Below are 24,311 nucleotides of genomic sequence, written 5' to 3'. Positions count from 1 at the left end.
CACAACATGTAGTCGTTTTGGCACAACCCTGTGGCGGTTTCACGTTCACTGCGTCCAAAGGCAAATGCCTTTGGACATGAAGCAGTTGAGTGAGTACAAATATCTAAAGAATGGTCACGTTTGACTTCCTATTCATCACTATCTCCTTTCTTTCATCATGAATGTCACAATTATTCATACTTGTACCGGCTGAATAGTCATTGTCCTTACAACTAATAGTCTTCATTGCATTGCTTGTGTCAGTGCACTCAAAATTGCTGAACAGCTTGTCAAACGATTCATACACCCATTTTGAAAACCCTATTTTGGAGGAGTTCCCATGAAAATCTCCATAAACTACATGTCTCAGGTGAACCTTATCTCACACTAATGAAAATTGGTGTGTGTCACTCCTACTTGCAACCAATGAAAAGCCTCTCCTACCCAGTCACAGGTGAACCGCGGCACAGCATCCCCCACTCCACAAGTACATATATACTGTAATGTAAACCAACAGACAGGATTGGCATGAGGTGCATACTGAATCTACAAAACAGCAGAACATGGAACGTCAGCCTCGTGGAAGAGGAGTGAGGATCGGTGGAGGACGAGGACAAAACCGGGTGAGAAGAGGCCAACCACATAGACACGTTCCTGACGAAATCAGGGCAACACTTGTGGATCATGTGATAAACCATGGCCTCACAATGGCCGAGGCTGGTCGAAGGGTGCAGCCAAATGTTGGGAGAACTACTGTAAGTTCTATCATCCAGACATTTCGTCGGGAAAACAGGTGAGCACACCGTAATCTAGTTACAGTATGCAGCACAAACTAATTTGCTCTGCACTTTCATAGTCATACAGGAGACTTGCATTAGGACATGACCTTACAGATCCTTACACATAGACGTACTGTAACTGAAGCGCAGACTTGGCCCAGGTGTGGCATAGTGTGCTGTGGTACAATACAGTAATGCTGTAAAGAAAGGAGTTTTGAATGATAGTCCTGTGACAATCACTGTAAGCATGTTTGCGCTTACATGTGTGTGTTTTCCCATCTGCATCTCAAAAAGGACTGCCAGACAACCTAGAGGAGGTGGAAGAGGTCCACTTATGACTCCGCAGCAAGAGGAAAGAATTTGTGCAATGGTGGCTGCAAACAACGCTTTGAGACTGAGAGAAATACAAAGAACTGTCGTAAACGATGACACCATCTTCGGAAATATTCAGTCAATATCAATTTCCACCATAGACAGAGTCCTCAGACGGAATGAAATGTCCATGAAGCAATTGTACAGAGTGCCATTTGAACGGAACAGTGATCGAGTGAAGGAGCTCCGTCACCAGTATGTACAGGTAACACATGTTCGCATATGTACCTCTGTTCACTGTAACAGTTTAGGCCATGTACTCAACCTACATTTATGCATGTTACTGTAATCCTATGTACAATTCCAACTGTACAATCTGTTCTGCCAAATGCACCATTACAGACCTGTCTGATTCTCATCCTTTGTAAAGCATATCCTGGAGTTGGAGGCCAGGGAACCCCTGCACATGTTTGTATATCTTGACGAAGCGGGATTCAATCTCGCAAAAGGCAGACGGCGTGGACGGAATCACATTGGAGAAAGAGCCACCATTGATGTCCCAGGCCAACGAGGAGGGAATATTACAATGTGTGCCGCAATCTCAGAGAATGGTGTTCACACCCATATTCCTCGTATTGGTGCATACAATTCACAACACCTGTTGGCTTTTCTGGATGCTCTTCATAGGGACCTGATCCCACAAAATGGAAGGGATGATCCTGGTGACAATCGGACAATGTATGTAGTGGTTTGGGATAATGTAAGCTTCCATCACTCTGCTGTAGTCAGGCAGTGGTTTGCAGCACACGACAGGATGCTTATGGAGTTTCTTCCTCCTTACAGTCCATTCCTGAATCCAATTGAGGAGTTTTTCTCTTCCTGGAGGTGGAAGGTATATGACAGGCATCCACATACCCAAATGACCCTGCTAGCAGCTATGGATGCAGCTTGTGATGACATCACAGCAGAGTCCTGCAGAGGGTGGATTCGACACTCCAGAAGATACTTTCCCCGATGCATCGATAGAGCTGACATACGCTGTGATGTTGATGCAAATATGTGGGCAGACAGACGGGAGCGTCTAGATATCAATGATTGATATGCAGCAGTGTCTGTTTTTCAGTTTGTTTTTTTTGAGTCGTAACTACTGCAGTGAGGTTTACTGTCTAGGTGAGTTTGTTTGCTGTAAAATGTTTGATTTACTGTATTTCCCCAGTTTGCACAATGCTGTGAACAGTTTCAATTAAATATTATCAAGAGTGCATATGGAGTGTCTTGATTGTCCTTTACAATTTATGGTTTTCAACATGCCATGCATGCGGTCCGGACTTGACATGTCATTGGGAAGCACCTACAAAGACATCCGTCACAATGGGAACATGTTCAGACCATGTGATTTTGTGACCAAAGGTGCTGGTCTAATGACTTGTAATTGTGACAGCCCTGACACTTTGTTTGGTATCAGTACTTGCTTTTGATGAATGTATTGTCTGTTTTGCTCAAGGGATTTGTTGTTGATGCATTGACAACTTATTTTGGACACCTGACTTTTCTTTTTGATGGAGTGACTCACTTTTGCAAGTTATCCACCATGTTTTGCAGTTTGCACTAATTGTTTTGAGAAGTGCCTTAGTAGTGGTGGAGAGTTCAATTCTGTTGTGAGAAATGCACCAAAGCGACTGAGAAAAACTGTAATGCAGCTTGTTTCCCAGCTGTTTCCATCACTTAAATGATAACTGATAAATAAACAATGATGATAATTGTCAAATGTTAAGTGCATGATTTGCAGACATTTTAATAACTTTTATTAAACTCAGCACAGTCTCATCCATCACCAACACAAATGATCAAGCCAAATGTCACACTGACTGACAGTCAATTGCTTTACATCCCTAGAGCACTGAGTACGTACCTGATCTGTTCACAGTACATGATGAACTCTGTCCTTTGAGCACTGGTATGTGACTGAGGCTAAAGCTGAATTAGTTAATAAATCTTCACGATTAAAATGTCAGTTGTTACACGATGTTGTTGCAGGTTGCGGTATCGGAGTGTTGTGTGTTTCTATAGCTGACCTGGTAGTGAGAACGGGTTGCAACTCCACAATATGTCTGTGACTTTTTCCTCCTGCCTTGATTTCATTACATATGTATGATCAGATAATTTGTCTGCAGCACTCCTATCATGGTTGAGGCCACATTCAAAACATTGAGCCAACTTAAATGTTGAGTCACTTGGGAAACATCTCCCCAAGTTAACAAGACTTGCTCTGGGAAAACTGTGAAACTTATTGAAATACAGTTAAAAGTCCAAAGTTTATGCTGCTCACTTTTCCTAAAGATATCACGTGGGGCAGAGTCTTAAACAAGTGTAATAAAGGCGCTTAGGAGGCCATAGCAGTGTGTCTTAAATGCAATAACTGATTATCAAACCTTCAAATATCACAGAGGGTTTTATGTGTTTGGGTTCAAACTCTAACTTCTAAACTTTATTCATTAACTTTGAGTGTCAAGTTAACCTGAAAGGACGCGTGCGCGCACCGTCTGGAATAATTTATCTTACAGTTCAATAGAGTACCTGGAGGTGATGACACCGCCTTCCCAGTGATCTACAAAGCACTGCCTGATAAACGCTTTAGCTTTATTTCAGTTTTGCTCCGACTGATAAAATGTCCGGGGATGCTCACTTGCTCGTGGCAGCAGACTATGTGGTGTTTGCTGTCGTTCTGCTCCTGTCTGCTGCTGTTGGTTTTTATTACGCCTGGAGAAGCAGGAGACAAGGAAACTCCAGGGACTTTTTAACTGGGGGCCGAAAACTCAATGCCCTGGCTGTCTCCATGTCCCTCACTGCCGGCTACATGTCATCCGTCACTGTGCTCTCCAACCCAGCTGAGGTAACGTGTCGGGACTGTCCTGGATCTGCACTCAGCTTCCTCAGCGCACAAACATTTATTCAGAGCTTAAATTAGAATTTTATAAAATGCGTAAAACTGTGATTTCTGTGCATTAGAAGACGGCTGGAGTCAGCTAACCGAGCATTACTTTGAGTGCACCGCTTTCAATTTCAAACAAATCAAATAACGAATTTAAAGTTTTCGTGTTACTCACCAGAGTTCAGCACTGTTCATATGTTGCTCCAAAGCTCGTTCAGTATCAGCAGCATCAGCGTTTCAAATGATCTCCGGCAAAGTTTCACCAGCCAACCAGCTGTTTTGCTATTTTGTGTTTCCATAAATCTTTTTCAACCTGTCCGTAGGTGTATCGCTACGGAGCCATATTTGGCTATTTAAGTATTTCCTATGTAATAGCAGTGGTGTACACATCCGAGGTCTTTCTCCCAGTTTTCTACAGACTGGCCATCAACAGCACATATGAGGTAACTGCGGTTTTGTTTTCAACATTATTTTTGCTATATTTTAAACTGTTGGCTGGGCTACACCTGTCAGTAAGTGTACAAAGTACTAGCTTTGAATTGGAGGGAGTGAGGGGAACTAGAAGTTTCATGTATCAGTATCAATATGCGTCTTTTCTCTGTCTGGTCTCTGCCAAGTATCTGGAGCTGCGTTTCAGCCGAGCCACTCGTCTCCTGGGAATGGTGACCTTCTTTTTTAACGCAGTAAGAAGCCAGTGGTTCAATCTTTGTAGTGCTTTGACTTCTGCACATAAAACTACGTTGGTATCAGCAGAGACATGTTGTTGCTGTGACTTTCTAACTTTTTGCCACAGTTGCTCTACACTGGACTTGTAATTTATGCTCCAGCTCTGGCTTTGAACCAAGGTATGTCAGCTCCAGTTCACAGCAGTTAAGTTCGTGAAGGGATCTTGAACAAGAGTGTTTCCCCTGTTAATGAATTTCCCTTCTTTTTGCAGTGACTGGTATGAACCTGTGGGGTGGGATTATTTCGACAGCCACTGTTTGTACTTTGTATTGTGCACTGGTTAGTAAAACATTTATTACATACGACACACACACTGCAGTGCATCACATTGTCAGTCGAACCTCATCGAGCATCACTAAGCCAGGAACCTTAAGAGACCCCCACTTTCACATTCAGCAGAGATTAAATGAGAATATTTACATTTTCCTAAAATTCACGAGGTCCCCTTCCCATTTACCCTTTAAAACAAAATATCTCTCATGTAACATCACCTCTGATTTCTTGACTTTTTCATTTGGATGATTTAATTCAAATGATTTGTTTTGTTTCATGAAAAATATGTGCCCATTTTTAAAATTTGATGTTTTCACCTGCAATCACTAAGGGTCAAAAGTTGAAACCGTGATTGCATAATGTGTTGCGTCACCTGTTTTTTTTTTTTTTCTAAAAGTCTGCAAACATTTGAAAGCTTAGAAACCAGTTGTTGTAGTTTACAGAGCACAGTGTTTTCTCATTCATGGGTAATCTAGGACTTCAGCTTTTCAACAGTCTCCACAAAAAATGTGACTCTTCAGACAGGACAAATTTTCACTTTGCTCCATTGCAGATTAAACAGAGGTATACAGCTGCCTGTGGATGCATTAGTTGTTAGTAATCTCTGGCACTTTTCCATAGCTTGTCCTTTGTCCTGTCCCCCCCTTATTAATGTACTTATTACTGAAAAAAGTAACGTCGTTAGTGACGCCGTTATTCCCATCACTTGTGCTTTCTGAAAATGTTCTACTACAGAATACGGTCACATATTTCCACGTTATGCATTCTGTTCATAAATACAGCTTCCTAACCTTTTTGACAGAGATTTTTCTTGTTTTGTGGCGTTTGTTACAGGGTGGCCTGAAAGCTGTGGTGTGGACAGATGTTGTTCAGGTAGGGTCCTGGATCAAATAAAACGAAAAAAAAATACACAAATGCCTCCAAATAGTTGTGGTAGATGGCTGCCCCTTCCTGACGTTCACGTTTCTTCCTGTTAAAAGGGAGTTTTTTGGTTCACACTGCCATTTGATTGCTGGCGTTTTCTCTGGATTGTAGGGTCTTTATCTTACAGTATAATGTCCTTTTGTCATGATTTGGAACCATATAAATATATTCCATATTCTATGTAAGTAAAACTGAATTAAATTGCAATCAGGTTTCAGTCTAATTTTATCGACACCACAACCACGTTTGAGTCATGTCTTGATTCTTTGCAGTATTCATGTAAATTAGCAAGAATTTGATAACTGGGACCAAAATCTGTCAACATAGTTACAGAATACAGATCTGCCAACCAAACAAATCTCTGATTTTTCTTCCAGATTGGAATAATGTTTGCAGGCTACATGTCTGTTATAATCAAAAGTGTGATCTTAAAAGGAGGAATCTCCACTATCTTGTCAGATGCCCAAGAAGGAGGAAGAATTAACTTTGTGGAGTGAGTATATGTGTGTGTGTGTGTGTGTGTGTGTGTGTGTGTGTGTGTGTGTGTTATACTAAAATCATGCTTTCATTTTGTAATCCCAGCTTTGACATAAACCCTCTGAGAAGACACACTTTTTGGACACTAGTCATCGGAGGGACATTTGGTTGGAGTGCAGTTTATGGGACCTACCAACCTCAAGTTCAGAGATACAACTCCTGCAAGAGCATTAAACATGCCAGATTGTGAGTGATTCAAAGGAATGTATTCCTTCCTTCCTGTTTAGCTTGCAAAACTAATAATTAAAATAATAATAATTAAAAAAACACCAATAAACAACGATATATGACACGTCTATTTCCACATCTATGTAAATTCTGATTCAGCCAAAGGCACAACATTGGTGGGGTTTGCTGGCAAATGACACGTTCTTATCATAAACTCGGAAAAGATAGCTATGATAAATGATGACATCATCAGCATACAGTGATAAGAAATATAATCTCGTTTGCTATGCTACACTGATTTTTGTTTGCATGCTTCACTTTTTCGTGTTGTGTTTTTTCAGAGCTCTCTTCATCAACGTGTTAGGCCTAGTTTGCACCCTGACATCGTCAGTGATTTCAGGGCTGTGTCTTTATTCGTTCTATAAGAACTGTGACCCATGGAAAGCTGGACAAGTTTCATCACCTGATCAGGTACATACACATAAACAAAGAAAACGAAGGATGTACTAACAGTGCCACTGTTTTTATTCAAGTTGTTTTGTGATCTTTCAATAAAGTTTTTTTTTCTTTTACAGCTGTTGCCTTATTTGGTGATGGATATCTTGGCAGATCACCAAGGTCTTCCAGGACTATTTTTTGCTGCAGTCTATAGTGCCTCTCTGAGGTTCATACAACATAATTTGATATATTTTTATTCATGTTGCATGTAACATTTAAAGCTGTGCCACATTTGAAGTGTCAGTTATGTCCATTAGTCCAGAGTAAACATGGTTCATTTCTTCATGTTCAGCACAGTTTCTACTTCAATCAACGCAATGGCTGCAGTGACCATGGAGGACCTGATCAAACCACGCATTAAACTATCTGAGAAAAAGCTTCTCTTGATCTCCAAAGGGCTGAGTAAATAACAAGTTTCCTGTTGTTTGTTTATGATATACAGTGGGGCAAAAGAGTATTTAGTCAGCCACCAATTGTGCAAGAGAGGCCTGTAATTTTCATCATAGGTATATCTCAACTATGAGAGACAAAATGAGAAAACCTTGTGAAGATTTACAGAAAACGTTTGACCTCTGTCATTGCCAACAAATGGTATATAACAAAGTATTGAGATGAACTTTTGTTGTTGACCAAATACTTATTTTCCACCATAATTTGCAAATAAATTCTTTAAAAATCTATGATGAAAATTACAGTCCTCTCATGTTTTTAAGTGGGAGAACTTGCAAAATTGGTGGCTGACTAAATGCTTTTTTTTGCCCCAGTGTAAGCTGTATGTTATGTTAGATTAAACTAATCTCTGTTTTGTGGATGTGGCTGGTAGTCGATAAAAATGTCATTTTGTGATGTGATGTTTTTGCAGGTGTGTTTTTTGGAATTGTCTGCGTTGCTATGGCTGGACTGGCATCACTCATGGGACATATGATGCAGGTAGAGGGATCTGTTAATGCAGAGCTGTCAGTGTTTTCAGGCAAACACATTCAGGAACGTTGTTGTTGTTTATTAGAAAGCACCTCACCTCAGTAAATTCAACCATTTTTAAAGTGTTTTTTGAGCTGCAGGTCTCTTCAAACAGGCAGTGTCCATCATTGGTGGGGTCACTGGGGGTCCTTTACTCGGTCTGTTCAGTTTGGGTGTCCTCTGTCCATTTGTCAACTCCAAAGTAAGTCCATTCTCATTTTGGTATTTTCATTTGAAAATTTCTACCTCCAGGGATCTCAAAATCTGGCCAAAATCAGCCCTTGGTAGCATGAAAGAATCGACATTTGTATCATTGTTTCAACTGTATTGCATCAACCTGTCATCGTATAACATAGTGCAGGGAGCATTTTTTTCTTATACGGTATTTACAGTATAAAAAGCCACCCTTATTAATGTTCAATGTTTAAAAAATGTTAACGGCATGAAAAAAAATAACAATTACCAAATACCTTTAAAAACCAACTATAATCTTTATATTTTTTTATTTTTTTATTTTTGTTTGTTTGTTTTTACTGCATAGCTGTAAAACCCCATCAATTGACCCTGTTCAGTGGAACCAACTCGCAGGATTTTATAATTTGTTGAAATTGAGCTTTTTGAGCTTATTGTTAAGATTGGATCAGGTGCTGAGCCGTCTCTTGGTTGCGCGGCGTTGATGGGGGCTTGCTGGTTGAGCATTTCCACTTCCACTCTCTGTGGTTACACACCACTTTGTAACAAATCATTAGTTATTATTCATCATCTAGTTATAATCCATCTCTCTGGATTGTAGGGCCTTTACCTTACAATATAAAGTGCCTCCAACCAAGTTTTTGTTGTGATTTGGAACTGTATAAATGAACTCAGAAATCATCCGTTTTCGCTTACATAGTTCTGCTGTCAAACTGAAAATAATATTGAAAAATGAGCCTGAGCGTTGAGTGACACTCGACTCTGACAAACATTTTTGGCTGTTGGTCTATGTAATATATATTTCATGAAGCTCCTTATATTTGTCCACAGGGAGGCCTATGGGGCCTCGTGGCAGGTTTGGCTGTAGCTGTGTCTGTGACCATTGGAGAATTGATATCCCCTTCTCCTCCTGAGATGACCCGACCTCTCTCGCTGAGCACTGAGGGTTGTAACTTTACTTCTGGTGGCAGTCTCAATTGGACTACCCCACTGCCAACAGAACCAAGTCTTTTTACCACAACCCCAGGACAGAATACTGATGACATGTAAGTGTGGTTCAGTCTGTGTTAGATCAATTAATATAATATTGCCTGGTGAGATGGGATGACCGAGCTTTCCTATAATATAAATAAAGGGCATATGAGAAAAAACAAATTTCTCTCACCACCAGACATGCGGTTCAGTGGCACTCTCCATCCTACCTTTACTTCGGTGTCATTGGAGGTTTAACATCTGTTATTGTTGGAATAATCATCAGTCTCTTGACAGGTACAAAAAAATGAAATAAAATAAATAAAGATTTTGCCATTAATTACCTGTACTTGGGAATGGATCTGTGATCTCATTTTCTTATTGTTTCATAAGGACGTTTTGGTTTTGTTCTTCCACTCATCATTTCAGGGGGATTGAGGGAGACGGTGGACCCAAGACTTATGCTAATGAAAGAAGACACTCTTTCTTATCACCTGTTCAAACGTGTCAAAGATGGGGTACGTGCTGAAGAGCAAAGGTATCAAAAGCAACAGACTGAAGACAGGTGCTCAATTCTGCCTTGTACTTTTCCTTCCTTAGGTCATGGGAGGAACAGACAATGTTGGTCTGCCAAACAAGGAGGATGGAATCAATAAACCTGCACATGGGAAAATTGACAACGATATCCGTGTCTCATCTTTTTAACGACCGATACAGCTGAAGACAGAGCTGCTGCAATGCTCAAATCCAGGATTGTAATCACCTTACTTCATAAGAAATGAGACCAAAGGAACTGAGTTGTCAGCGAGACAATCGTGCTTTTATTTTTCCAGTGATTCAGCAAAAAGTAGAAAGCACTTCTCTCAAATATCTACTTGTGTACAATGATGATTTCTGTCTGTATTGTTTAGATTAACACGTTATTAATAAAAAGCCACATGATAAACATTTCAATTCAATTCAATTTTATTTATACAGCGCCAAATCACAGCAACAGTCACCTCAAGGTGCTTTATATTGTAAGGTAGACCCTACAATAATACATACAGAGAAAAACCCAACAGTCATATGACCCCCTATGAGCAAGCGCTTTGGCAACAGTGGGAAGGAAAAACTCCCTTTTAACAGGAAGAAACCTCCAGCAGAACCAGGCTCAGGGAGGGGCGGGGCCATCTGCTGCGACCGGTTGGGGTGAGAGAAGGAAGACAGGATAAAAGACATGCTGTGGAAGGAATAGTCGAAATAGTTCAAACATAAGTGTTCCTCTCTTTCTGGAATGTTTGAATTTCTCTGACCAGGAGGGCAACGCAGACTTGTCTGAAACATCCACAGGATACAATCCACACAAACAGGCAATGAATACATTCAAGGTAGTTTTGATGCTATTTATTATGAGTCATAAAGTTTTTTTAGCTTCGGTTTATTAACTCAAATGTCACAAGACGACGTGACCATTGTCCTTCAGAAACACAGCAGCTCCGCATTTTGCAAAAAGTGAAACATAGCACTTCAACACAACCACCTCATGACAATTGTCAAGCCCAGTGGTCATGATTTGGGCTCGTTTTCCAGCTACAGGACCCGGGCACCTTGCATTCAGAGTCACAATGAACTCCTCTGTATACCAAAGCATTTTAGAGTAAGATATGAAACCTTCTGTGTGCCCGGCAGTTAAAGCTTGGACCAAATTGGATCATGAAATAACACCAGCTAATCTATAACAGAATGGCCTAAAAAGAAGAGACAGGTGTTGCAATGGTCCAGTCAAGGTCTAGACATCAGCTCAATTAAAACACTGCAGCAGGATCTTAGCAGAGCGCTGCATGAACAAATACCTGCAAACCTCAATAAACCGAAGCAACACTGAAAAGAGAAGGAGCCAAGATTCCTCCACAGGAATGTGAGAGACTGAATAAGTCCTCAAGAAAACATTATTTCAAGCTATTGGTGCTAAAGGTGGGTCTACAACCCATTGAATCATGCCAAGTACTGTGTCATAGGATTTCATAGTCTCATGAAAACTTCCTTTTTCAGAATCCATGCAGACTGACACTAGATCTGCAAGGTTTAGGTTGATTGCAATAGCAGGAATAAGTAACACTAAGCTGTGTTTGTGGTTTATTATGACACGAGACACCACTCTAAGAAATCTGTAACATTTATGTTTGCCTTTTGTGTAACAGCACATGAATCCATTCCCATGTACACTTATTTCTCAAAAAATGTGAGCATGTATTTACAAATATATACACTGAAATACATTCTAAAACTCACGTATTACATTAAAGACAGCTGCTTTAAAAAAAAAAAAAAGTACACAACCTCTTGTACAAATGATCAATGTTACAATTTGGACACCTTGGTGTAAACACTGGGTAACTCATCTGGTGAAGCATTTGTTTTAAATACACTAAAATGTGACAATGGGACAAAGAATGCATAAAACATATTCTAGGCTTACAAACAGTATATGAAATTGAAAGAGTGGCCTTAGGTACAAAATATCAATGACAGTGATGATCGCTTTCCAACACCCAGAGATGAGGATTTTATTTCCCTTTCAGAGGCAACCTTAGTTGAGTTTAATAAAGGAGCAGCTGATGTAAATTCTGTTCTTTGTTTTGGACCCGGTAGGTGTTAAAAGGTGTTTGTGAATCCGAAATAACCGATTACCACACTGTAATCCAGGAAAACCACTTGGAGCTATCAGCGTGTGCCATTATTTTTCGGGTTCATAGTATCTTTTTTTCATGGCCCGATATTTTCGGAGGAAATACAGAGCTTCTAGCTCCTTAATGACATGATCCCCCCGGGCCACCAGCTGTTTGATCTTCTCCGGGTCGGTAACGTCTTTATGCTTCATGAATGCTGACTTCAGGCGCTGTTTGAAGTACGCTGCTCCCTGAGGGTATTCACGGCCGAGATACAGGAGCTTGTTTGGAGAGGAGACACATTTTTAAAGCTCTGCAGCATTGCACACCACCCAGCGTTGTTTCTCTTAACACCAGTTTACTTACATTTTTGTACAGCCTGATAACTTCAGTTTTTAAAGGGTTGGACATGGCCTTTCACACTTTTGAAACGAGAAGAGGAGAAAGGGAAGGTCAGGAGAGAGAGCACACAGAAACCATTACACAAAATTAAGTTTAGCTTAGCAGCTAGCTTACGAATTACCATGTAGAGCACCGCATTTATGCCAAGCGCAACAAATTGACATTTACACGTGTTATATTATGTACGCCAATGAAGAGAAAAATGTCTTTTCCTTGCGTCCTTACCTATGAATGCAAGGGACAACTCCGTAGTGCACGTTGTCGCACGTCGTTTCGTTCTGTCGCAAATAAAAAACATAGCAAGTACGCATGCGTATAGGTTGCCACGGTTACCCAGACGCGCGGACGAACATGGTGAGGGTTTTTCCCCTCTATTATTTCCTTATAATAGACCAACTTAAATATTATTTTTAAAGGTCTATGTGATTACAGGCTACCAGTTAGCGCAATTACGTAGTAACCTATTAGTTTACTGTACGAAATACAGTTTCGTAGTTCTTAACTTCGACACTTTCTCTCTCTCTCTCTCTCTTTATATACAGAGGTGGCAAAAGTACAGACTTTCTTTACTTAAGTAGAACAACTAAGTAGTACAGATACCTGGGTTAAAAAAATGCTCCACCAATAGTTGAAGCACTGAAGCAACTGTTTTACTCAAAAGAGGAAAAGTACAGGCTCTGAAATGTACTCCAAGAAAGAAAGTAGCTCTTTGTAGGACAATTCTAACAAGGAAACTGAACCTCCTGCTATATTAATATAATATCATTATACTATTAGTACATGATAACACAAATACAATAATCTAAATTAATACAATAACATAAATTATAATCCCAGTGAATATGCCCAGTTTGAATGTGTTATATAGGACCCAATGCAGTGGAAAGGAATATTTAAAAAAAGAAAAAAAGAAGCGGTTTTCTGTTGCCTCCACATTTAAACATTAACTCTTGATTTTAAAGTGAGATTCAGCAGGTGGGGGACACTAAGATCTGTGGAGTGGCTCAGCAAAGGGAAAAGAATTACACCTCATAATAATGTCTAATGTGAGATTCAGTAGATTTTATTTGTGTACATGCTGTGGTCAGCTGACCTGCTGCTCTTTGTGAATTTACACAACTGAATTTAGCAAGATGTCAGCAGTTTTCACAAGATGTCCTGGGTGATGTCCATCCTCTACACTGACACGGACACCACTCCTCTACTCATTAGATTGTCTTTACAGTAGACAGTATAAAGTTCAGTGAATTAATCTAAACATCATCAGCTTAAGTGTGAAGTTATTTCACAGTCTTTTCTCTCCCTGTGAAATAAAACCGTAAATAAACAGTCTGTGTTTTAGCTGATAGAAATGTTGAATTTGAAATTACCTGCCACTTAGCGCTAGCTAGATTATGAAGTTCCACTAACACAAAAGGTCACCTGCACTACTTCTGGAAATGTAGGCAGTAAAAGTAAAAGGGTGTCAGAAAAATAAATAATTAAGTAAAGTACCTGGATTTTCTACATAAGTACTGAAGGAAACGGTTTCCAGGGCCTAATCCGTGGATCGACTTCCTTCGAGGCGTGGACGTCTATCAGCAGAGAATGTACCTTCACCTATCAGCAGAGAATGTCCCTTAGTCTGTAACACAGTCAAATATATTCTCAAGTAATATTCAAGCATGCCATTCAGCGTGTTAGTACGAGCTCGGGAGCAGCTTGGGAGAACAAGAAAACAGAGACTGCTTTAGATTGTCTTCCCAAAGTGACTCAACTTTATTCACAAGTACAACAGTTTATATAGAGGGTAAAATTCACGAGACAGCAGATTATCAGTTTAAACCAGTACAGACCAAGATAAGGCAGCGTCTTCCTGCCCATGGGTGAAGAAGCATCCTTTGTGTAGTTTATTAGTTCAGCTACAATTGTGATTATCTCAGCGACATATTTTCAAGGCACAAAACGAAGAGTTCTTACATTAGTGAAATCTGAAACAAACCATTTGGCCTCAACAGGCGTCTCCTAAAAGATTAAGAAACTAATGTAGCTGAGGGAGTGATCTCTGTGGTATTTCAACCTTGTACCAGCCTGTGATTCTCACACATCAATTCTTGGGTCAAAGAGAAAAATAACTAAAACAAAGGGGCCTTATTGAATGACAGAGTTTTCCTGCATAATGTCACTATAAAACAATATCCAGTAAATGCTACCATGGTACTAAAATACCTAACAAGTACTGTAACAAAATATTTGTATTTAGTTACTCCCCACCTCTCTATATCTATCTATAGTGTATATAGATATAGATAGATACATAGTTTCTTGAATTTCTGTTGTGAAACATGACATTCTGTAACTTTCTCTCTGTCTTTTTTTCCTGTGAATGAAAGCTTCCCAAGAAACAACAGGTATGAGCAACAGGCAGTCAGTATATCGTCTGTCTTTGACAATTAGACACAGAACTCAGCTCAAGATACACACAGGAAGCTTCCTTACTCTCTTTCTCGCTGCTTCGTTCTCTTCAGCAATATATCCATTTGCTAGTAGGTACACACTGAACTGTCACTGTTAAACTACACTTGCAATGCTCTGATGCCACAGAAGAAGGCCGGTAAGGTGTCCAAGGCTCAGAGGACAAAGCGGCAGCAAGAGGAGGAGGAGAGGAGACTTCGAGAGGAAGGTGAGCAGTCTCTCTTAATTTAAACCTCCAGTGTAGGTGGCGTTTCTGGCACTGAGACTTTAAAGGGAAATTGACTTTTAAAAAAATGAATCTGTTACACTTTTTGAGCTTCTCTCAAGATTTGTTCATTGTCATTATGTTGCTAGAACGTAACAAAAATTGCAATGGTGCTCTCGGTAATAAAGAAAATGTAGAAAAGATAAATAAGATTTACTTAAAAAAAGATAAATGCAGAAGCCTTTAGCAGTCTTTAGAGTAAAGTGACTGGATGTGAGTGTTCGTGCAGGTGGTCCATGGGGAAGGGCAGGTGGACGGATGGCTTTCACAGCTCTTGGAAAAATAGCTGTCCCTCAGCCGGGTGGTAGTGGTCTTTATGTATCTATACCATTTCCTAGATGGCAAAGGTATGAACAGTTCGTGTCCCGGGTGAGTGGGGTCAGCAGCAATATGGCTGGCCTTCCTTTGCAGTCTGCCAGCTTATACTGAATTGAGGTCTGTTAGCTGCTTAATGTGTCTTTGGAGGATCCTCTCAAAGAACTTCATGATGACTGGGGTCAGTGCGACTAGGCAGTAATCATTTAGGCAGGCCACAGCTGATTTTTTTTTTGGCACAGGCACAATGATGGAGGACCTAAGGCAGACAGGGATAGTATAAAGTTGCAGAGACAGATTGAAAATGTCCAAAAAGACCCCAGCCAGCTGGTCAGCACATGTCCTCCCTGACACCTTTTCCGGTTTTGCAGCTTTGTTAGTGTTAGTTCTCTTCAGAGAACAAGTCACTTAGTGGAGCTGCAGGATCAGGGGCTGATGCTGCTCCTCTAGTTGAAGGGGAGCAACGGTTGCACCTCCATTAGTGTTGTCAATCTGGAGAAGAAACTGTTCAGGGTATCAGGAAGTGAGGGATCCCAACTGATCTACTGCTCTATGTAGCTGTTTATGAGTAGGAGAGATAGGCGCTTGTTGGTGGATGTGTTCTCTGTTAGCACTGTATCTGTAACATGTACATTGTAGAGGAAGCCCGGATCAGGGCAGAAAGAGAAGAACAGGAGAGAGTGGAAAGAGAGAGAAAGCAGAAGGAAGTGGAAAGGCTTGAGCTAAAGGTAAGAGCCCAGTTTAATATTAACCCTAAATGAAGCATAAAAGAAGAAATGTACATACACAGAAGAGTACTTGGGAATGCTTTGTGTGCTTGGATGTCTTTCTCTGACAGGACCTAGAGCGCAGAGAGGCCGAGTTGAAGGAACTGCACCATCTACTGGAGGAGAATCATACTGCAGTAACCAAATGGAAAACTGAAGCTGTGGAGACAGCCAAGGTGTGGATCCACAAGCATTCTGTCCAGTAGATATGGACATTTTCTTTTTCCCTGATGGATTTCTGGCAGTGTATGCTTTGTGTCCAGTGGGAGCGATACATGCGTTGCGACGGTGCACCAGACCCAGCAGTACAGAAAGAGATGAATACATACATGAGTTTATGGAGAGATGACCCTGAGGTCAACATCACGCTTGTGCTCCAGCAGTGTAATCTTGCTCTGCAGGTCTGTATGTGTTTGTTGATCAATGACAGTAAGGTTATTTTATTTCCCTATTATCAGATAATAACCAGCAACAATTTTCTTTATGTTAACTGGCAATAATTAAGTGATAATAATCAGGATGAAAAATTAAGCACAGGACAAAAGTAGCTCGAGCTATTAAAAATAGAGGTAACTAAAGCCTTGTCTTCAAGTGAGTTATCTGCTGTGTGTTTTTTTTTACATAACAAATCTGTTCTTACAGCTGGTAGATGAGTTGGAAGATTTCCTCAAAGATGTTACAGATCCCCAGGAGGGCCAGAAGTACCAGAAGGTTCTCATAAATTTGCAGGAGCTAATTCGCTCAAAACACCACCTTGCTACTGAAGAGATCCTTAAGGTACAAGATACCTGATTATTCCTATGATAACACATCAGGATGCAGTTTGATTTATAGTAACAATATAGCAATAAGTCCAAAACCCTGCGTGTCCATGGTTTCAGAGTGCCAGTGAAAACGTCAGCACTGAGACAGGCAACATGCAGACTGTGATCAAAGATGACAACATTACACTATGTCTCTGGGCCAACCTCAATAAGATTCCAAGGTTTGTTCATAAAGCTATCATCTTAGAATTTCATTCTGTTATATATCCACTGTTACAGTGGTGGATGCTCATATTAAAGTTTCACATGGTGAAATCAGTGTATGTGTAAGGAATCTCTTTGAGTCAACGCTCACACTTCAGACTCTTCAGTTCTAGGAGTGAGCACAGAAGCTCAACCCTCTCTTTAGCAGCCATTCAGAAGAAACTTGGTTTAAGTGAGCGGGAAGGAAGCCAGACAGCGGTTAGACAGACAGACCAACTGTCCGTCTGTCCACCCATCTTCTGCTGCTTATCTAGGTTTGGGTTGCAGGGGCAGCAGTCTAAACAGAGACAGCCAGACCCTTGCCAACTCCTCCAGTTCATCTGGGGGGACACTGAGGCATTTCCAAGCCAGCAGAGAGACACTAAAGACATCTTTTCAGCATGTTCTAGGTCAGCCCAGGGTATCCTAGTAGGACATGCCAGAAACGCCTCATCATCTCATCCAGCAGCAATGGGCTAATTGTCCACGAACTCCTGAAACCCCTTTTGAACAGGGGGACCACCACCATGATCTGCCAAATGTCGCTGGCTCCCACATTTTCCTTCTGATGCTGCCCATCCAAAAATAGAAATATGGTGCTAGAAATGAACATCATTCCAACGTTAAAGAAAGTCAATCATTTGTAGCTGTGCCTTATGATGAAGATGAAATTTGTGGACAGTACCTAAACACAGACTTGTACAAATGTTGCCTGTAGGTACACAGGCTGATGTTTTATTCCTCTTTGTGTTTCTACCTGGTCCATCCAGGTTTAAGAGTGTCAGCTTCAGTGAGGCAGGCCTCAGCTTTGAGCTTCCCAAGCAGCTGGCTGTGAGTGACATTGCTGTGCGCATCCTCCACACCCGGTATGACCACCTATCTTCATTAGCCAGGATGACTCATCTGAGAACACACACACTCAGCAACAGGGTCTACCCGGCGATGCAGTCCACCCAAAGGTTAGGCGAGAGGGAGGTAAGATGAAAGCTTCTGTTGTGGGTTCCTTCATTTACTGGGTTCTTTTCCTTCCTATAGAATGCACATCTCACAGAGTGCAGCCAGTCTGTGGTCAAGGAGGAGCAGTCCAGAGCCTGAAGAGAGCCAAGTGAGCCACGTCCAAACACTGATGGAGGCACTTGATGGTAAGATGGTCTTTAAATACAGTGGGGCAAAAAAGTATTTAGTCAGCCACCGATTGTGCAAGTTCCCCCACTTAAAATGATGACAGAGGTCAGTAATTTGCACCAGAGGTACACTTCAACTGTGAGAGACAGAATGTGAAAAAAAAATCCATGAATTCACATGGTAGGATTTGTAAAGAATTTATTCGTAAATTAGGGTGGACAATAAGTATTTGGTCACCTCAAACATGGAAAATCTCTGGCTCTCACAGACCTGTAACGTCTTCTGTAAGAAGCTTTTCTGTCCCCCACTCGTTACCTGTATGAATGGCACCTGTTTGAACTCATCATCTGTATAAAAGACACCTGTCCACAGCCTCAAACAGTCAGACTCCAAACTCCGCCATGGCCAAGACCAAAGAGCTTTCGAAGGACACCAGGAAAAGTATTGTAGACCTGCACCAGACTGGGAAGAGTGAATCTACAATAGGCAAGCAGCTTGGTGTGAAAAAATCAACTGTGGGAGCAATCATCAGAAAATGGAAGACATACAAGACCACTGATAATCTCCCTCGATCTGGGGCTCCACGCAAGATCTCATCCCGTGGGGTCAAAATGATCATGAGAACGGTGAGCAAAGATCCCAGAACCACACGGGGGGACCTGGTGAATGACCTGCAGAGAGCTGGGACCAAAGTAACAAAGGTCACCATCAGTAACACACTACAACGGCAGGGAATCAAATCCCGCAGTGCCAGACGTGTTCCTCTGCTGAAGCCAGTGCATGTCCAGGCCCGTCTGAAGTTTGCCAGAGAGCACATGGATGATACAGCAGAGGATTGGGAGAATGTCATGTGGTCAGATGAAACCAAAGTAGAACTTTTTGGTATAAACTCAACTCGTCGTGTTTGGAGGAAGAAGAATACTGAGTTGCATCCCAAGAACACCATACCTACTGTGAAGCATGGGGGTGGAAACATCATGCTATGGGGCTGTTTTTCTGCCAAGGGGACAGGACGACTGATCCGTGTTAAGGACAGAATGAATGGGGCCATGTATCGTGAGATTTTGAGCCAAAACCTCCTTCCATCAGTGAGAACTTTGAAGATGAAACGAGGCTGGGTCTTCCAACATGACAATGATCCAAAACACACCGCCTGGGCAACAAAGGAGTGGCTCCGTAAGAAGCATTTGAAAGTCCTGGAGTGGCCTAGCCAGTCTCCAGACCTCAACCCCATAGAAAATCTGTGGCGGGAGTTGAAAGTCCGTGTTGCTCGGCGACAGCCCCAAAACATCACTGCTCTCGAGAAGATCTGCATGGAGGAATGGGCCAAAATACCAGCTACTGTGTGTGCAAACCTGGTAAAGACCTATAGTAAACGTTTGACCTCTGTTATTGCCAACAAAGGTTATGTTACAAAGTATTGAGTTGTATTTTTGTTATTGACCAAATACTTATTTTCCACCCTGATTTACGAATAAATTCTTTACAAATCCTACCATGTGGATTCATGGATTTTTTTTTTCACATTCTGTCTCTCACAGTTAAAGTGTACCTCTGGTGCAAATTACTGACCTCTGTCATCATTTTAGGTGGGGGAACTTGCACAATCGGTGGCTGACTAAATACTTTTTTGCCCCACTGTAAAAAGCAAGCACATAAACTAAACTCGTTTTAAAAATACATATCACACTATGTCACAACTAACTCTATGTCAATGATTATTGTAAACTTAGCTTAGAAAGAATGTGTTTATTTCCACAGACAAATTAACCAGCGGTTCTTCTAAAAGCCTTAATGACAGTTCTGTCTGTCTGTTCACCAGTCAGGGATCCGATTGGTCCCCCGGAGGAGCACACAGTGATCAACCCTGTTGCCCAGGTGGTAGACTTGATGGAGTACACACCTCTGGGTGGAGTATTCTACTATGATGCGTTTCACCTCCCACCTCAAATTCAATATGCCCATGGCTGGAAATTTGTGCAGGTGAAGAGATAAGGGTCTTCCAGCTAGCATGAGATCAAACCTCACTTGTACTCAAAGTGCATGCCTGTTTTTGTTTGTAGGTGTTGAGGACAGGTATGCAGGTCTTCTCTTATCAGGCTGAGAAGTCTGGTTTGGATGGCCACGAGGCTCTCCCCTGTCCTCTTATTGGGGTGTCTGTGACACTGCCCGACTCTGTTGTCTTCTTGGAAGCTCCACAAGTGGCTCGCTGGGATGCTGCAGGTATACCACACTCTGAAATACATCTGAAAGACCCCACAAAGTCAAAGATATTGAAACTGTCTACTCCCAAAGGTAAGCAGTGGAGGATGGATGGTATCACCGACATCTCCTATGATGAGTCTGAGGCCAAAATCTCTTTCAAGATGGACTCCTTCCAAGCGTTTGCGCTGATGCAGAAAACCTACGCCAACCTTCCTTTTCAGAGCTGGGAGCTCCGGCCACTGGGCCAGGACTCTGCTCTCTACACTGTCAACGGGGCGTTCATAAACATCAGCATCACTATTCAGGTAAGACGGCAGGAGCACTGTGGACGCAAGACGCAGGAAATAAACAGGAGATGTGGCTTAACTGTTACAATTTGTGCATCTGTGTCACTGATAGGATAATAAATGTATGCTGCAATCAGAGCAAGAGGGGGGGCTCTCTCACCTCATCGGAAAGTGGATGAGTGGCTCGGACCTGCAGAAGGCCATGGTCGACGCTGGGGTCAACATCTTTGTGAATGAATACGCGCACAAATACGTCAGCAGCACTGCCAAGGTCTGCAACACAAAACCAAGATGCTAAATTTGAGACGCTAATATGAGAAGCTTAATAAGAATCCTTCAAAGATTGAAATGCATTTTATGAAGTCAAATGGGTTTCAGAATGGAAAAATGGACTTGAACGCCCCTTTAAATGAGGAGATTGAAAAACAAGGTTCGGCTGATATTTCACATGGTACCCACTATTTAAGCAGCTCAGACTACCCTCAGTTGTTGTGCATCTTTTCATTCATCTGACTGAAGAAGTGAATAAGTGCTTTTCATGTCACCAATTAGGGCTGTCAACATTAAGGCGTTAATGCGTCATGACGATTAAAATTTTTAACGCAATCAACCCATCTGGAGCGCAGACTGGACAAAATGCCCAAAATGCATTGACAGAGACATTTCAGGGATTTTGAGTCATTCTGCGCTCCAGATGGGTTGATTGCGCTAAAAAAAAAAAAAAAAAGTAAATAGCGTTATTTGCGATGACTGCGTTAGCGTTAGCATTGACAGCCCTACACCAAATATAAATGACTACAGACGGAAATGTCAGTTAGCGTGTGACTTGGTTGGTGAGATTTTCACCTGATGGTAGCATTACGTTAAAAGGTTTGAACCAAAGTTTGTATTACACAGTGCATGTAAGTGTCCCATGAAATCATAAGATAAATACGTTTTTCTGCATTTACACAGGGCTGCCTGAAGCGGTCCTGATATGTAGTTTTAAACAACAATTTAATTATTGTGTTTTTGCAGTATTAAGAATTACGAAATGATCTGTGGGGTTTCTGTCCTCTTCAGGACCCACTCACACAGCACGCTGCCTACGAACAGATGGCCCTCTTTTCCTCTGCCTGTGCATTCTCGTGGAGCAAGTGGAATGCTAAATGTGGAGCTGAGCATCTGGTCATGCAGGTACTCTCTCACACATAGATACACTTTATGCAATGTAGTATTTTACTCCATTATCTACTTAAGGCCTCAGTCACACTAGAGTAAAAATAGAACGGCTACCTCTGTGCGAGCAGGAGAAAAAACTGTGGCTGGTGAGTGATTGTGCTGAAAATATTTTTGCTACCTGGGAATGACCGCAAGAAGTTGTGGGGACCACTTTTGGTTGCAAGGAGATTCAGCATGTTGCCAGGTGGGAGGTAACCTGTCTCTGCCTGATTCGGACCGACTGCAATCCCTCTCAAAGAGATTGGTGAAGGTTTGCGATTAATCGCCATCCACTTTACAAATGCAAACATGCTGTAATCAACTGGAGTCAGTCTGTACCAATTAGCACGACTCTGCTACCTGATCAATTAATGAACCAAGAAAACGTGAATTACTAAAGTTTGTGCCAGAAAATTTTGCATAAACTGTGCTGAATTTTAAAACTAAAAAACGTGTTTAGTTATTTAGAATGGGAGGTGGACATGTTTTCAGAACGATTGCATAATTAATACACCCGATTGGCTCAAAGTGGAGAGCGAGACATAACTTTGGCTCCGTCCTGTCATTCTTTACTCAGTCCTCAGAGTGTTTAGAGCTGAGCCTCGTGTATTCCTGCTGTGCAGTAACACTGGGATTTAATTAAACAGCAGAACTCAAAGAAGCATCGGAGGGAGGCGGGGGAGATGTTGGACAAATGATGCATACAAGGATATGTCTTGTTTTGGCAACCTATCATTTTTATTATAATGGGCAGAGCAGGTTTCAGTATTCAGGGTTTTAGAGATTTGAAACATCTCTTTAGAAATGTTTTCTCAGCAGTGTGCAAAGACAGGAAATTTTAAGGTTTTCTTTTACTTCCTTAATAGATGCATTTACATAACATCTCTGTCAAAATGCAGCTGTTTGGGGACTGTGTTAGTTTAATATGCAGTATGAACAGCGTTATCCTCTCTACTCGAGAAACTGGCAAACGCAATTCAAATATTTTAAATTACCAGAATTAAATCCTGTGTCTACTTAGTGCTACTTGGCCAGCTGTACCACTTTATGGTACGTAGAGTAAAGTGAGGTGAATGTTATCTGTATCTCATTACCATTATTTTTCTTTCTTTTTTTTAACTTTAAAACTCCATGTAGAGGAGGAGGCATCTTCTTCCATGTACTAAGACCAACAGCAGACGTTCAATTTGAGAATTGATAAATAAGTGAACACGTTTTACAGAATCATGAAGCGAATGAAGGTCAGGTTAGAGTTTACCTTTTAATTGAGAAGTCTAGTTGGTCTTACCAGCTGCACCACAAATTGTGTGCGTAACATTTGTTGAGCGATGCCTTCAGTTTCTAACTGCAGGATGTGTGACAGCAGCTCTGTTGCATAACACCAATTCAGTTTCACACACTGCAGAGAAGCTCAGACAGATGCATGCATTTACACATGTAGCAGAGTAACAGCACATTAACACAGACGGCAAACAAACATATTGAGTCTCCTTCGGCCCGGTCTTGTTTATCTGAATTGCTTTCTGTTTTCTGCCCCAGGCTCTGCTATAGAATCACATGTCTGATGCAGACAGCAGTAGATTTGAGAGCTATCACAGGTAATTGTGGTATTATTGAAAACCCGATTTTATGTAATTGTCAATTCACCCTCCCCCCGCATGTGGTCTCAGACCTGGGCCCGGTCTCTGAAGCAGCCATTTCAAAGTCAAGGACACGGCACACAGTTGCAACAATTGTGGTTTGGCTGCAGTCTCCAATTACCATTCTCTCTAGTGCAGCTCTAGATTAAAGCAGACTACCACCTGGGTTCTCTTAACATCAACCTTTACGCAGCCAGAGCTATGAAAAAGGTAAAACAGTAGGCTTTTTATAGAACACGAAACCAAGAAGCAAAAGTGATATTAACTTGTGACTACCTGATTCTCACCAAAAGGTTACTGACCATAGTTGAGCAGACAGAACAGAGATGAAATTGGCTAACATTTAATATGCTTTAATGTTACATCAACTTGCAAAACTCTCTTTGCCAGGTGTGTGAGCACCACAATCCCTCCCCCGTGCCCAAGGACTCATGGAGTCTGTACCTTCTGGGAGCTCAGAGGAGTCGAAAGCTGGCGATCACAGAAACAAGTGAAGCTTTTTCTCCAGATCATTATCCTGGCAGCGAGTTTCACTCCACCTTCATCCACTTGCTTCAGGACACCATGAGTCCTGATGGCGTCGCTCGGACCAGAAATTCCCATCATTTGTTTGTCGACACAGTGCAGAGCCTGCTTTGTGCCACAAGGCCCCTGATGTATTCATAATCCCAGTGAAATAAACTTAAAAATGCACGACTAAATACAACAACGAGAGAGCTGAATTTGAATTGTACACTTGGA

The 24,311-nt window shown here is 41.5% G+C and overlaps 3 protein-coding genes and 1 long non-coding RNA gene across 12 annotated transcripts; 3 read left to right on the top strand and 1 right to left on the bottom strand.

The window, feature by feature from the left end:
* Nucleotides 1–506: 506 nt before the first annotated feature.
* Nucleotides 507–2,332, top strand: LOC147310562 (uncharacterized). Its single transcript, XR_015125744.1, has 2 exons — nt 507–1,335; nt 1,501–2,332. It is a non-coding gene; the product is annotated as an uncharacterized LOC147310562 (long non-coding RNA).
* A 1,286-nt stretch (nt 2,333–3,618) lies between these two features.
* Nucleotides 3,619–10,206, top strand: LOC147310561 (sodium-coupled monocarboxylate transporter 1-like). 3 transcript variants are annotated; one of them, XM_086268352.1, is made up of 17 exons: nt 3,619–3,963; nt 4,326–4,445; nt 4,620–4,685; nt 4,796–4,847; nt 4,940–5,007; nt 5,836–5,874; nt 6,303–6,418; nt 6,508–6,648; nt 6,972–7,101; nt 7,206–7,294; nt 7,421–7,530; nt 7,991–8,058; nt 8,204–8,290; nt 9,112–9,326; nt 9,452–9,549; nt 9,646–9,770; nt 9,853–10,206. In XM_086268352.1, exons 1-17 carry the CDS (start codon nt 3,739–3,741, stop codon nt 9,955–9,957), a joined length of 1,854 nt encoding a protein of 617 aa, XP_086124478.1. In that variant the 5' UTR covers nt 3,619–3,738; the 3' UTR covers nt 9,958–10,206. The 3 variants fall into 3 exon arrangements, with proteins under 3 accessions (XP_086124478.1, XP_086124477.1, XP_086124479.1); XM_086268353.1 differs by having other exon boundaries at nt 3,620–3,963; nt 9,682–9,770; XM_086268351.1 differs by having other exon boundaries at nt 4,326–4,685; nt 9,682–9,770.
* Nucleotides 10,207–11,357: 1,151 nt separating this feature from the next.
* Nucleotides 11,358–14,538, bottom strand: lyrm5a (LYR motif containing 5a). 4 transcript variants are annotated; one of them, XM_086268357.1, is made up of 4 exons: nt 13,800–14,538; nt 12,531–12,583; nt 12,270–12,325; nt 11,358–12,184 (listed from the first exon to the last, which is right to left on the bottom strand). In XM_086268357.1, the coding sequence occupies exons 3-4, from the start codon at nt 12,312–12,314 to the stop codon at nt 11,972–11,974; spliced, it is 258 nt and encodes an 85-aa protein (XP_086124483.1). In that variant the 5' UTR covers nt 12,315–12,325; nt 12,531–12,583; nt 13,800–14,538; the 3' UTR covers nt 11,358–11,971. The 4 variants fall into 4 exon arrangements, with proteins under 4 accessions (XP_086124483.1, XP_086124484.1, XP_086124482.1 ...); XM_086268358.1 differs by lacking the exon at nt 12,531–12,583; XM_086268356.1 differs by lacking the exon at nt 13,800–14,538 and having other exon boundaries at nt 12,531–13,781.
* On the top strand, nt 12,600–24,293 carry dnai7 (dynein axonemal intermediate chain 7). Of its 4 annotated transcripts, none has more exons than XM_086268347.1 (16): nt 12,600–12,659; nt 14,678–14,695; nt 14,889–14,967; nt 15,979–16,067; nt 16,178–16,282; nt 16,370–16,507; nt 16,749–16,883; nt 16,988–17,091; nt 17,884–18,072; nt 18,149–18,255; nt 20,061–20,221; nt 20,302–20,461; nt 20,534–20,748; nt 20,843–21,001; nt 21,793–21,906; nt 23,961–24,293. In XM_086268347.1, exons 1-16 carry the CDS (start codon nt 12,615–12,617, stop codon nt 24,234–24,236), a joined length of 2,094 nt encoding a protein of 697 aa, XP_086124473.1. In that variant the 5' UTR covers nt 12,600–12,614; the 3' UTR covers nt 24,237–24,293. The 4 variants fall into 4 exon arrangements, with proteins under 4 accessions (XP_086124473.1, XP_086124476.1, XP_086124474.1 ...); XM_086268350.1 differs by lacking the exon at nt 23,961–24,293 and adding an exon at nt 23,470–23,894; XM_086268349.1 differs by having other exon boundaries at nt 12,639–12,659; nt 14,813–14,967.
* The last annotated feature ends 18 nt before the right edge of the window (nt 24,294–24,311 follow it).

The sequence above is a fragment of the Aulonocara sp. 'chitande type north' Nkhata Bay genome, linkage group LG17, assembly GCF_057382095.1.
Source record: "Aulonocara sp. 'chitande type north' Nkhata Bay isolate Kocher_YH1m ecotype deep benthic linkage group LG17, A_spYH_male_GT1.1, whole genome shotgun sequence".
Lineage (NCBI taxonomy): Eukaryota > Metazoa > Chordata > Actinopteri > Cichliformes > Cichlidae > Aulonocara > Aulonocara sp. 'chitande type north' Nkhata Bay.
The sequence above is the reverse complement of the archived record's forward strand: the minus strand, read 5'-3'. Positions and strand labels throughout refer to the sequence as shown.